Below are 12,460 nucleotides of genomic sequence, written 5' to 3'. Positions count from 1 at the left end.
ACTTCAGAGTATTTCAGTTTATATATCATCTAAAATCATCAGACAGATACCCTAATAAAGGAGATACAATTTCACCTGTACCACTATCTTATACAATTTTCTTGTATAAAAATCCACATTTAAGATCTTATTACCAAAACACACTTATTAGCTTGAATTTCCATGACTGATAAACTTTGGAGCCAATCATACACATCTGTATATAATTCTTAGAGGAATCAATTTGATCCTATTGCCTTTTCTTCTCAAAATTTGCTATCCTATTTAATTAGACATTTATCACATTACATCTTTGCCTTATTACTGTGTCTAATCATTTCCTCCTTTTGGAGGATGTTATCTCTATACTCCTTCTAATCTTTATCTGGCCATGAACATAGGTTAAAATTGTAAGCTATTCATTCCTGTATCCTATTATAATAACTCAGAGATATTCCCATATCCATCTATTACCTAATAGATTTAGCATTGTGCTTACAAAACTTCCTGATAATATAAATTTGCTATGAAAGGAAAGACGGACGATGTCATATATCTTAACAGAAGGAAAGAACTTCCTTAGCTCTGTTTGATTCCAGGCATGAGTCATATCTGATAGCCAATCTTACAGTCACCAGGTGCTAAAAGCAGGGCTTAGGAGTAACCAGGTGGGGATTTTCCTTTTCAGAAAGGAAATAGCAGAATTGGGAAATAGAGTCAGGAAGATCCTACCTAGGTTGTGTCCAAGGTCGTCTTCAAGACTTTCTCCCAGGCATAGACATCCACCTTTAAGAATTCTCAGTCTGTAATGCCTGCCATTCCAGTATTGGCTTCATGTGACCTATACCTGTAATCAGAGCTTAAAACAATATTAAATTGTAGTCCCATAAAATCTTAAATAGCAAATAAATATCCTTCAGATAGGACTGTCCCAAATTTCATTGAGCTAATAATTATTAAATCAAGCTACATAACTTTTCTGTCTTCTAAAATACTTTCTCACACTCTCAACTTATTTAAACCATTTGAAACTAGTATTCCTTTGGGACATGAGAGGCTTAGCAAACTCCAATTTGTCCCCAAACTTTCTTATCTGCCTTTTGTATTTCCAATCAAACCTTTATTTACATTTCCAAATCTTTCAAACCCACTATTCAGTCTTCCTTCATGTTTCAACCATAAGACAAGACAACTCATAAGTTAATACTTTTTACTGACATAACTGTCTATCCTGTTGTTAAAATGAATACTCACTAAACTTTCCTGAAGACAATTATTTAGAAGGTTTTAAAATGATAGACATCTCCTTCTTTTTCCTTACAGCAAATTAACCCTTAAACACTGGAATTCATTAACTAAGTTGGTGCCAAATGTTCTCATTCTCAAATATTGCCCAGAATTCCTAGATATTACAAGGTTCCTTAGTCAAAAAGTGTTATAATGGGAGTACACTTAGTTTCTATAAATTACATACCCAATTAAATTTACCTTATCACAATAATAAGGTTTACCAGGACTTTAAAAAGCTTTTTCCAGAGTAATTCCTCTACACAGAAAACCACACAAGATTGATAAGAATTCATGACTACATGGTTTCAAAAGTTCTTGTTTCAGTTAAAAACCTCAATTTCTTAATTAACTACAATTCTTAATCTAACAACATCCAGATTATAAGAGGAATTATTTTAATCACTAGTGGTAACATATTAATTTCTAAGGCCTAATACTCTTAGCATTGTAAAAGATTACCACATTTTTCAATATTGCTGATACATCTGATACATCTGTTTGTCAAATTACACAGCTTAGAAATGTAACAGTGCCCTAAACCTAATTATGCATTTTAAAACTTGAAACAACCCATTTATCAATTTAGGTGAACACATATCTAAATCTCCATGCACAGAGAATTTTTCATCTCATCATTTGAAACTATAACTTTAAATCACCAGATACATTCTCATAATAGAAAACTTTTTCACACAGAAAGTCTGTTCTCATGGTTAAACATCAGTATTATTAATTATTTACTTGTTATAACCACATATAACAGTTCCAAATTTTATCACATCCCTTTGAAAACCCAATTCACATATATCAAAATCAGATTAAAATTGCTATAATATCATTTCTTACCACACAATGGTCTTCTCAAATTCCACAATCTAAGAGAATTTTGGGAACACAATGCAAGTTTAGAAATACAGAAACAATAATTTTCAGATGGCATCTATTGCATGTCCAGATTTCCACATATAGAAATTATTCAGCTTATTACTTTTGGTATTTAAAAACCACTTCAAAAGTTAACAATTACATTAAATCAGAGAGAGATAATAATAATGTTGTATCTAACATATACCAGACTTTATGTTATGCATTTTGCAATCATTACCATTTTGGTCCCATAACAACCATCATTATTATTTTCCCTTTACAAATCAGGAAACAGGTCAAACAGAGATTAAAATACAGTTTTGCAATTGGAAGAAGAAGTGTAAAGTTACCTAGAGAAGTTACCTAGAGCAGAAGCTAGTATCCCAGTGGTGACAATTCTGGGAGGCAGAAAGTCCAAATCCATCTACCTCACCCTTCCCCCACAACTGCAGAAGTTACTGAGCCTAGGGCGGTTTGCAGCTGCTGAGGACAGAGTGGGCAGAATGCATAGGACCTGGTGACAATTCCAAACTTTGCCAAAAAGAATGGGCTACAAAGGTACCCAGGGGCACAGGACTGTCAGAATACTGTCAGTCTGTGAAATTCTGTCCTTCTCCTCCTTTTGCCAGGTGGGAAAGGTGATTTAAGTTTTCCCTACAGTTCTCCTGCATTATCTTCTCCTAATCTGATCTGGGAGGAGAGAGGAGTTTGTTTTAGCTGCTCTAACTTTTACTGCAGCTCTGGCTTGGTCAGAGACAAGACAATGGTGAAAGATCTCAATGATTGTAACACAGGTAAACTTCACCTAAGTGATCAGCATTGGGAGGGTGTTTTAGCAAGAGTGAGCTCCTGGAGGGATTTTACAGTCTCAGGAGTTCTGCCCCAAAATTCCAACTAATCAATTTTCAAACTTTTTAATGATTAAATCCTAGAATCTGCTAAAATGTTTCAGCTCTGTTTTTCTCTTCAAGTCCGATTGGCCAGACCAGACATTGAAAAAGGAAATAGAGTCTCTGTTTCCTTAACTGCAGCCTTAGAATTCTCTGGCTACCTGCGTTTCAGATTTTACCAAAGTATAGACATTTCACAGCACACACTCTCACACAGACAATTAACACACAATTAACAAAACAAATACAGAACAAATACAGACTGAGCTCAGAGTTCAAACAACAGAGAATTAGAAGCTCTCATGAGTCAGCTATTAGCACCCCTACGGTCTTTGGGGAAGCCTTGGCGTTCCTGATTTTTCTGACTCTCCATATCCTATCCTTTAGGAAGGGGGAAAGGGGAGATGGAGGAAGCAGAACAGAGTTACCTCCCTCCGGATCAGAGCCTTTCCTGGGAGGCAGAGGGGGAGGGAAAAAGCAAAGTGCAGTTTTTCTCCCCAGGACCAGAGCCTCCAAGGGAAGGAAGGAAGGGAGTGGAGGAACGGTTGGACTTCTAATTCTAGTTCCTGACTGATCCATAGTTAATTTTCTAGATCAATCAATGTTTCCAGGGGATCTATGTGCGTTTGACCACAGATTTGATCCCTGCCCCCAGAGCTAGCTTAAAGGGAATTTTCAGACTTCAACCAATTTTGTGGGAGTTCTTTTTGGAAGCTGGGAAGAGAGACAACTTACCCCCACCTTGTCAAGGCCAAAATTCCAGGAAAAAAATTAATCCTATGGCACCCAAAAGCGTTGGCAAGGTTGGGCTGCGTTGTCCCGTTTCCATCATTTCCATCCGAAAGTCACGGCATCATAACTGTTAAACCTGAAAATTTGGTTGAAGGAAACAACAGAGCTGGGTGATAGAAAAATCCATGTTGTTTATTATTTTCCCTTAAAGCATAGCGGAGCTAGCTTACTTGTACATACAAGGAGTCAGAGCTTAAACTCTGGCTGCCTGAACAAAGCAATGAGAAAACTTATATATGTTATTTTAGCAGACCTAGCAAGCCTGTATGACCTCATTTTTATGACCCCCATGTATGTTTAACCATGATACAAGAAGAGGATTTTCCTTAATGGAATAGAGTTGTAAAGGATGTTGACAAAAGTCAGTTGACACTACAGCCCAGCGTCTCTGCGTCTCATTACATTCCATAACATAGTATATACCTGTAGAATATTAAGCAAGGTAATCTCTCTTGGGGTTAGGGTAACGTCCTTAATGATCCGGCCTTGTTGACAGAGGTAAGGGTATTTCCTGAGCAAACTTTTAGAGAGAACGAAGAAGCCCAGGTCCTGGATCTTCATCCAGTTACTCGTTAATTCAGGCTCTGGGTCTGGTTGAGATTTAGAAATGATATAAAATAGTATAATATTTTCCACAATATCTAGCCCCACGATATGCCCCCGGAGGAGAAAGTGAGGCCGGTGACTCTGCACAGCCGGCCTCACTTAAATACAGCTCATTGCACGTGGAGGCATCACCTCCCTGACGTCATGGTCCTCTGAGAACGAAGAGCGAGCAAGCAAGCAATGTAAACGCTAGCACTTATTATTATAATCCCATTTGGTCCTCACGACAACCCTGGGAGCCAGGCGCCATGATCATTCCAATTTTATAGATGAGGAAACAGGCTGGGAGAAACTGAGTAACTGGCCGAAAGGGCTTACTGCCGGAAAGTATCAGAATTCCAACGCAAGACGATGTTCTGCGGGGTTCTCCCTCACGCTCTCCACTGCGCCACCTAGCGGCAAGCATGTGCATGATTGCGAACCCAGCGGCAGGTGTGCAAGGACGCATGCGCGCACTGGTCGGCCCACTTGGTACCGCCCTCTTGCAGCATCAGGAACCTTAGCACCGGGCTGCAGCGCGGACGATGCTGCGCATGCGCATCGGGCTCTAGCTGTATAATTTGCATCTGGGGGCGGGAAAATGAGAAGTTTCCGGAACTAAAACACATGGGGCAGCAGCAGCTCCCGCAACATCCGGTTTAAGGAGAGCCCTAGCGCCTCTTCCGGAAGTGGCGGGGGGGGGGGGGGGGTGTCTCGAGCGGGAGGGGAGACGGAAGTGGCGCGACAAGTCGTCGCCCTGGTTCCGGTTCCGGTGCGGGTGCGCGCGCAGGCCGGGATGAAGCTGCTGACCCACAACTTGCTGAGCTCCCACGTGCGTGGGGTGGGGCCCCGGGGCTTCCCTCTGCGCATCCAGGTACTCGAGGCGGAGTGGGGCGGGGGGAGGGGGCGGTGCCCGGCCGGCAGCCCAGGTGCCAACCCCGGTGTGTCCCCCCCACACGCACCCCCAGGCCACCGAGATCCGCGTGAGCCCCGTGGACTTCAACCCGGACTTCGTGACGCGCATGATCCCCAAGATGGAGTGGACGGCGCTGGTGGAAGCGGCCGAGAGCGTGAGCGGCCACCCTAGCCCCAAGCCTCAGTGTCCTCCTCTGTAAAATGGGGCACGTGGCCGCTCCCACCGCCCCAGGTGGTTGCGGAGGCCCTGAGTTCGAGCTCGGCCGGGCCATGCCCTGGTCTGTCCAGGCTTTAGCCGCGATGATGCGCCCTGAAGTGCAGGCTGGGTAGAGAAAGGTGAAAGCCCCGACGACGGGGCAGTGGACGGAGCACCGAGCCGCGGTCAGCGGCCCCTCCTCGCCTGCGAAGGGAGGGACCTCTCATGCCAACGTTCTGGGCTGGCCTCAGAGCCTGGCAAACAGCAGGCACTTAATACTGGGTGCTATCTCCGGGAAGTCACGGCAGGGTTGGGGGGGGGGCCCACGAGCCAAGCTTCCCAGGGAGGCTCCAGTCTCAGGGCCAGAGGAGTTAACGGGTGACCTCGGGACAAACGGGTGGAAAAGCAGGGGTCACCAGCAGGGTAGAGGAAGGGCCCATAACCCAAATGCCTCTGCCCCCCACAGCTGGGCCACCTGTCTGAGCTGCCCCGACAGCTGGCCGAGGGCTACGAGAAGGACGAAGAGTTCCTGAGGAAGGTGCACCACGTGCTGCTAGAGGTGAGGGTCCCGGGGTGCGGGCACTGCCCCGCGGGCCGCCCAGCCCCTACTGATCCCCCGTCCTGTGCTCTCCTGCAGGTGGAGGTGGTCGAGGGCACTCTGCAGTGCCCGGAGTCCGGACGCCTGTTCCCCATCAGCCGAGGGATCCCCAACATGCTGCTGAGTGAGGAAGAGGCCGCGTCCTAGGCCCAGGACCCACGCCCCCTCCCACCTTGCGTGCCCTTTTGTTTGCCCCTCCGGCCCCCGGACCACACAGAGCCCTGGGGGGTGGTATCATCGCTGTTATATTTTTTTTTCCTCATTAAAGGTTCAAAACTGAATGGTTTTTTTTTCTTTGCAGCAAATATACATTAAAATAGAGTCTCTGTACAGCTCTGTTCCCCCACTCAGTCCTGGGAGGAGACGGCCCAGGCCCTACCCCAGCGGCCCCTGCTCCTCCCTCAGTCCAAGCCCTAAAAATAAATATAGTGTTATTGCTATGCAGGGGGATAAAGTAGATGCTGTGGCCCCTCCCTCCCCTCCCCTCCCCAGGGGTCCAGGGTCATCAGGGGCAGTTTGGGGAGGGGAGGAGAGGAGCCAGCTCTGATTTATTGCTTTAAAAGGGGAGAAGGATTGGAGTTCGGGGGCAGTAGTAATGCCCAGTATAAATGGCAGGGAGGGAAGGGTTCAGGGGTCCTCGCTCTCCAGCCCCGGCTCTGCCAGAGGGGGGGCCAGGCCCCTGGGGGGTGGGCCAAGCAGCAGCAAAAAGCATTAACCGAAGGGAAGCTGGGGCCCTTCGACCCTTCCTTCCCTGAGATGTCCTGCCTCTCCCCTGGTACCCCGGCTTCCCCAGCAGCCCCCCTTTATGGCTTCCACAAGGCTCCCCCAACCCTGGGGGTAGATTATGGCTTGCAAGGAGCAGTGCTTCCCCCTAGTGGTTGGAGCAGCACTGCCTAGCCTCACTCCTCTAGGTGCCTATGGAAGGGAGTAGGGTGGGCATGGGCCTGGTTCCCATGGGCTGTTGGCACTGCCCTGGCACTGCCAGCAGGCTGTGGGCTCTGCCCATGCCCTCCCCTGGGCTGCTTCTGGGGTTCAACCCCTCCCCCCACCCCTGCTGGTCCTGCCAGCACTGCCCCCCACCCACCCACGCATGTCCACAAGACCAACAGCCCTCCCCCTATCAGTCCATCATGGCCTCCAGCATCTCCAGGAAAAGCTTGTGCATGGGGACCTTCCCCTCCAGCTTCACCCCATAGAAATGGGCCAATACTTTGCCCGCCGTCTGGCGGAGGAGGGGGAGGGTAAGCAGCAGCCGCCCAGCCCGGCGGCGCTCGGCGCCCCCGCCAGCCCGCCCAGCTTCATACTCCAACAAGGCTTCGTGTAGGGCTTCTCGAAGCTGCTCCACGGCCTCAGCATCTTCTATGTGCACCGAGTCTGGAGGAGAGTAGGGCTCAGCTCAGGGGGCAGCCGATCTGCCCCTGCCCTCCTCCAAGGAGCCCACCTGGTGCCACCCTGCTTTGTATCTAGGGGGAAGCTGAGACTCAGAGAATCCAATCAGAAAATGTGGGTCCAACAAAAAAGAGTTAGCTAGGACTGGGCCCAGCAGGGCTCCTCAGGCCACAGGGTAACTCAGTGGAGAAACTGGTTCAAATCCTGGCTGGTCCACTTAGTCTGCGGCTCAGGGAAAGTCACTTCTGTCTTCCATGCCCCCTCTGCCTCAGCTGTAAGATCAGGGCTGGCTAAAACGATGCCCAAGGCCCCTCCCAGCTCTGACCTCAGTGAGAATCTGACAAGCTAAGCTAGGGAGAGCACTTTTCGGACAGCCCCTAGGTCAGCCCAGGAGGCCCAGGCTCCCCTCCCTCTCTCTCCTGTGGGAGCCCCCAAGGGTTGCTGGGAGGACCATGGGGGATAGCATTCTTCAGCCTCTGGCTCACCCCTGGCTGCTCCCACCCTCCATCCCTCGTCCCGGCGCATCTCACCAGAATTGGCCAGAGCCAAGGCCTTGAGCAGCACATACTCCTCCCGTTCCAGCCGAAGGGCCTGGAGCCGGCGAACCAGCTGAAGGAGTGCAGCCCCCAGCTCGCCCAGGCCAGCTGCCCGGGCTCCTTCCTCATCCAGAACCAGGTCCTCAGCAAATGCCAGCTCATCCCGAAGGGGCAGTGACCGCTGGGCCACTCCCAACACTAGCACCTCCATCCATACACTCTGCAATACCGACATCTGGTCCGATAGGGACAGGGCAGAGAAGCCTGCAATCGGGGCGAGGAAACTGAGTCAGGAGCCCAGAGCCATGTGGAAACACAACGGAGGCCGTGCTGAGTGAGAAGCTCAGGGACTGTGGGGGATGGCACCCTGGCCGCACCCCCCTCACCTGGGATGCTCTTAGCCCAGCTGATGGTGACCACAATCTCTCGGTCAAAAAGATCACACAGTGTGGCCACAGCTGGCAGGTGCCCATCAGGACCTGCTGGGTCAGGCATCGCATACAGTTTCTCCGGCTCCGCAACCAGCAGGTGGGACACAAGGGCATTCACAGGGGCTGTAGGGACAGAGGCAGGGCTGCTGTCACACGTGGGGCCTGCCGAGCCCTCCACACTGGGACCCAGCTTGCCCCAGACCCAGGCAAACAGTTTCTCACCTGTCTTCCGAGTTCCCCCTGGCGGTGCCAGAGGAGCAGAGGGGAAGGGTCCTGGAAAGGGCAGAGGCTCGACCTCAGGCCGACGCTTGTATTTCTGCCGTCCGCCCCGGACACGGTCTAAACGAACCCCTGAAAAAGGGAGAGGCAGGGCAGAGTAAGTTCAGTAAGCAAGTCCACCTCACCCCAGATGCTCCCCAGTCCCTGCCAGGGAGTAGCCAAGCCTTCCCTCCCTCGGGTCTGGGTCTCCCCTCTCCTCACTCACCCTCCTTGAGCATGCCCACCCGCAGGCACTTGGTGAAGCGGCAGGCTTGGCAGGCCTTCCGCCGCCGCTTGGTGATCTCACACTCGTTGGAGGCTGGGCAGCTGTATTCAATACTCCCTGACAAGGCAAAAGATGGGGTTCACAGCAGGAAGCAGCTCCCCCACAAACCCAGGAGAGACATCTGCCAACTTTCACAAAGCTCTGACCTGCACGGGGCAGGAAGGCTGCAGCCAGGCTGTTAAGGTGACAGCAGTCCAGAGGACCTGAATTTACAGTCATGATTGACTTATAGCAGCTACAGCACAGACCTCTGTGAATTCCCTTCATCTCCCAGCATGCCTCCTGATCCTAAGATCCCTCCAGGTCTGCCATAACACTAGGGATCAGGGAGAAAGTCTCATCCCTCCCAGCAGGGTGTTTGTCATCTTCACCAAAATGACTTTTCCCAGACCATAAGCCCTGAGAGGACAAGGGCTTCCTATGTGTGCGCCTCATTTTGTCAGACTGAAAGTCATACAATTAGAGCTAGGAAGAATGTCAGATCTCATTTGAAGAAACTGAGGCCAGAAGGTCAAGGCCAAGGTCGCACAGTGAGCAGCAGGGTTGGGATTCATTGCACCTGGGCCCTGACTCTCAACCCACCCACTACGGGGAACCCAAGAGAACCTAAGACTGAGATGCTGGGGTCATGCTCACCTTGGATGGTCCTCTTGAAGAAGGCTTTGCAGGCCTCACAGGAGGCCACACCATAGTGGTATCCAGAAGCCACATCCCCACACACCAGGCAGAGGCGCTTGGGCAGTGAGCTCAGCACCAGCTTGCCCCCGCCACCGCCGCTGCCCCTCTCACCCAGCCCCGTGCCCTCCCCTTCCTCATCCTCTTCCCTGCCCGTGGGGAGTCGTCGCCGGGCAGAGGCAGGGCCAGGAGGCCGGGCAGGTGGGGGTTCGGGCTCAGCCTCCGAGGAGCCACGAGGACTGTCTGGGCTGGCAGGCTCAGCCTTGATATAGAGAGGCTCAGTCCCACGTTCCCGGCCAGACATGATGCTGCCAATCACCTGATGGGAGAGGCAGAAAAAGAGGAAATGGGTGAGGGTCCTGGAAAAATCCAGGCAGGCCTGGCTTAGAGATGGAGAAGCACCTGGAGGAAACAAAAGGGAGGGGGAGGATTAATGGGGGAAGTCCCAGTGCCCTTTGTCACTCAGTGGCCCTTTGGGGTCTGGGCCACCTGAGGAGTAAAATGTGGACTCAACTCATCAGAGGACAGAATTATAAACTGTCAGAGCTGTAGGACCCTCAGAGATCAAAGCAACTGGGAAAGGCCTTTATTTTATAACTGGGGAAGGGAAATTCCAGGCCACAGCCTGGATGAGCAGCCCCTCCAGCCCAGGGTTCAAGCCCCCAAGCCTCCAGAATGCCTCCAGCTGGCCTGGGGTGGCAAGAGGCTCCAGGAGAAGGGGGAGGCATCCATTCTGGTTGCCCAACAGCTAGGCACAGAGCCAACACCTGGGGGGGGGGGGGGACGGGAAGAAAGGGGGCAGGGAGCAGAGTCCAGAGGAATTTTATTCCCAGAAAGAGATAGGCCTTATGCTGGGACCAGGAAAACAGGCTGGGGGGAGGGGGGCAGCAAGAGAAAACTCCCAAGAAACTCACTAACTGGCCCCCCCCATTCTTGGATCCCCAGAAAGTAAGGGAGGAGCATCGACGGCTCCCAAGTGTGAGTAATCTTGAGCCCCAGGTTAAAGTTACAAGCCAGCGACCTTCAGCACGCAACGGGCTGCCCCAGAGAATGACCGCCTCCCGCATCTGCGGGTGCTCCCCGGATAGTGCCCACACCTGGCCTCCTGGAACGCGGGGCGCAGCCTTGGCACACCATAGGACCCCTCCCCGCCCCCATCCAGGGGTCATGAACTTCCCTCCCTTCCTCAGAGGGCCTGCAAACTCACCTGCCCGCCCGCTCACCTGGCGAGTACGCCCGCGGGGAGGGGGGAGGGGAAGAGGGAGGAGCAAGGGAGGGGGGAGGGGCGGGGCCTTGCTCTTCCTCCTATAACACCCCCCACCCCACCCCACCCCCCACCCCTCTCCGCCGCGGCCACGTCCCGGGCTGCCGGGAGCGGGGGGGTTGGGGGGGGGGGGGGGGTGAGGGAGATGGTTTACAAACTTGCTGCCCCCCGCCCCGCCTGCCGCCCGTTACCCCTGACCCAGAAAGTCCCCGCGGCCTCGGGGAGGGGCCCCTGCCCACGCGGGCCCGCGGCCCCCACGTGTCTCCCGGGGCCGAGCGGCCTTGGCCCAGGCGCCCCGCGGCGGCAGAAGCCCAGACGGCCGCACATGGCCGCGGCCCCAGGGCCCGGCCCCGGCCCTGCCCGCCCGGCCCCCGCTTGGCCCCGGACCTGGGGCTCCGCAGCAGCAGCGGCGGCGGCAGCAGCAGTAACGGCGGCGGCGGCGGCAGCAGCAGCAGCAGCAGCAGCGGCCGGCCCGGCATGGGGGCCCCGCGGCGCCGGGGCTGCGCGGTGCTGGACGGAAGCCGCCCGGCCCGGGCCCCGCCTCCTCCGCCGCCGCCTCCGCCGCGTCCCGGCCCAGCCCGGCCCGGCCCGTCGCTCACTCGGCGCCGCCGGCGGCTTGTAGGACACAAAAGGACATCGCGGCCGCTTCCTACTCGGCTTCCTCCAGCTGACAGCGGGGGCGGGGCCAGCCCGGTGCGTATGCAAAGCAGGGGACCGGGGGCGGGGCTGGCCGGCGTGTATGCAAAGCAGCCCTCGCTGCACGAGGTGGGGAGCCGACGGGGCGGGGCTTATGCAAAGCCGAGAGATGGGAGGGGCGAAAGGAGGCAGGAGGGGGCGGAGCGGCCTTGGGGCGTATGCAAAACAACACTGTAGGCGGAACCAGCTCAGGTTCGGGGGGGGGGGGTGGGGGGGGGCAGGGCTGACATGGAAACGTCCTCATGGAAATAAGACGCGCGGAAATCTCCGGGAGTGAGCTCGCGGACCAAAAGCTGCTTTTCAGCTCCGCCTCACGCGTGGCCGTGGTGAAACAGAGGCGTTCGCATACTCATTTGTAACTAGAGTGCGGGACGTGGGAGCTAGACTGAAGAGGAGGGGGCGAGGAGGTGGAGCCTTGGCATGACATAGTCTGGGGCGGAGCCAGAGGGGAGCTCCGGCAGCCCTCTCCTTTGCCTTCCCCGTATGCAAATAAGGCTGCCGCCTGGCGCGCAGACGAGCCTCCTGGGGGCGGAATTGGAGCCTTATATGGCACGGAGGCGAAAGTCGATCAAGGTCGCAGGGCTGCAGGGCCGCACACTGGAGGGGGTGGAGCCCGCGTGGCCCCTCCCTCCCTCCCCCCCCCCCCCCCCCCCGCACTCGCGCCCAAGGTCACTGCGGTGACCGTTGAAGGTCGCGGGGTGGGGCGTCGCCATCACGTGGTACTGGGAACGCCTCCCTTTTTCCCTCCCCCACTCAAGGAGTTCCAAGCAGGCGCAGTCACCCAGGCAGGCAGAGCAGGGGGCGGAGTGCCTT

At 53.6% G+C, this 12,460-nt stretch overlaps 2 protein-coding genes across 3 annotated transcripts; one reads left to right on the top strand and one right to left on the bottom strand.

Annotated features, from left to right (window-relative positions):
- The first annotated feature begins 5,174 nt into the window (after positions 1 to 5,174).
- Positions 5,175 to 6,393, top strand: TRMT112 (tRNA methyltransferase subunit 11-2). Its single transcript, XM_036763291.1, has 4 exons — positions 5,175 to 5,277; positions 5,372 to 5,473; positions 5,981 to 6,073; positions 6,152 to 6,393. Exons 1-4 carry the CDS (start codon positions 5,200 to 5,202, stop codon positions 6,257 to 6,259), a joined length of 381 nt encoding a protein of 126 aa, XP_036619186.1. The 5' UTR covers positions 5,175 to 5,199; the 3' UTR covers positions 6,260 to 6,393.
- ESRRA (estrogen related receptor alpha) lies at positions 6,375 to 11,472 on the bottom strand. Of its 2 annotated transcripts, none has more exons than XM_036763289.1 (7): positions 11,339 to 11,472; positions 9,649 to 10,006; positions 8,953 to 9,069; positions 8,691 to 8,819; positions 8,424 to 8,591; positions 8,032 to 8,301; positions 6,375 to 7,486 (listed from the first exon to the last, which is right to left on the bottom strand). In XM_036763289.1, the coding sequence occupies exons 2-7, from the start codon at positions 9,989 to 9,991 to the stop codon at positions 7,233 to 7,235; spliced, it is 1,281 nt and encodes a 426-aa protein (XP_036619184.1). In that variant the 5' UTR covers positions 9,992 to 10,006; positions 11,339 to 11,472; the 3' UTR covers positions 6,375 to 7,232. The 2 variants fall into 2 exon arrangements, with proteins under 2 accessions (XP_036619184.1, XP_036619185.1); XM_036763290.1 differs by lacking the exon at positions 11,339 to 11,472 and adding an exon at positions 10,895 to 10,922 and having other exon boundaries at positions 7,204 to 7,486.
- Positions 11,473 to 12,460: the final 988 nt, after the last annotated feature.

Source organism: Trichosurus vulpecula, chromosome 6 (genome assembly GCF_011100635.1).
Source record: "Trichosurus vulpecula isolate mTriVul1 chromosome 6, mTriVul1.pri, whole genome shotgun sequence".
NCBI classification, from domain to species: Eukaryota; Metazoa; Chordata; class Mammalia; order Diprotodontia; family Phalangeridae; genus Trichosurus; species Trichosurus vulpecula.
The sequence above is the reverse complement of the archived record's forward strand: the minus strand, read 5'-3'. Positions and strand labels throughout refer to the sequence as shown.

Excerpts from the sequence above, each read along its gene's own strand:
- TRMT112 (XM_036763291.1), top strand. The coding sequence starts at position 5,200 with ATGAAGCTGCTGACCCACAACTTGCTGAGCTCCCACGTGCGTGGGGTG. Across the intron at positions 5,278-5,371 it reads GCTTCCCTCTGCGCATCCAG|GCCACCGAGATCCGCGTGAG; the intron begins GTACTCGAGGCG and ends ACGCACCCCCAG. Across the intron at positions 6,074-6,151 it reads TGCACCACGTGCTGCTAGAG|GTGGAGGTGGTCGAGGGCAC; the intron begins GTGAGGGTCCCG and ends GCTCTCCTGCAG.
- ESRRA (XM_036763289.1), bottom strand. The coding sequence starts at position 9,991 with ATGTCTGGCCGGGAACGTGGGACTGAGCCTCTCTATATCAAGGCTGAG. Across the intron at positions 8,592-8,690 it reads AGGGGGAACTCGGAAGACAG|CCCCTGTGAATGCCCTTGTG; the intron begins GTGAGAAACTGT and ends CTGTCCCTACAG. Across the intron at positions 7,487-8,031 it reads CTTGGCTCTGGCCAATTCTG|ACTCGGTGCACATAGAAGAT; the intron begins GTGAGATGCGCC and ends ACTCTCCTCCAG.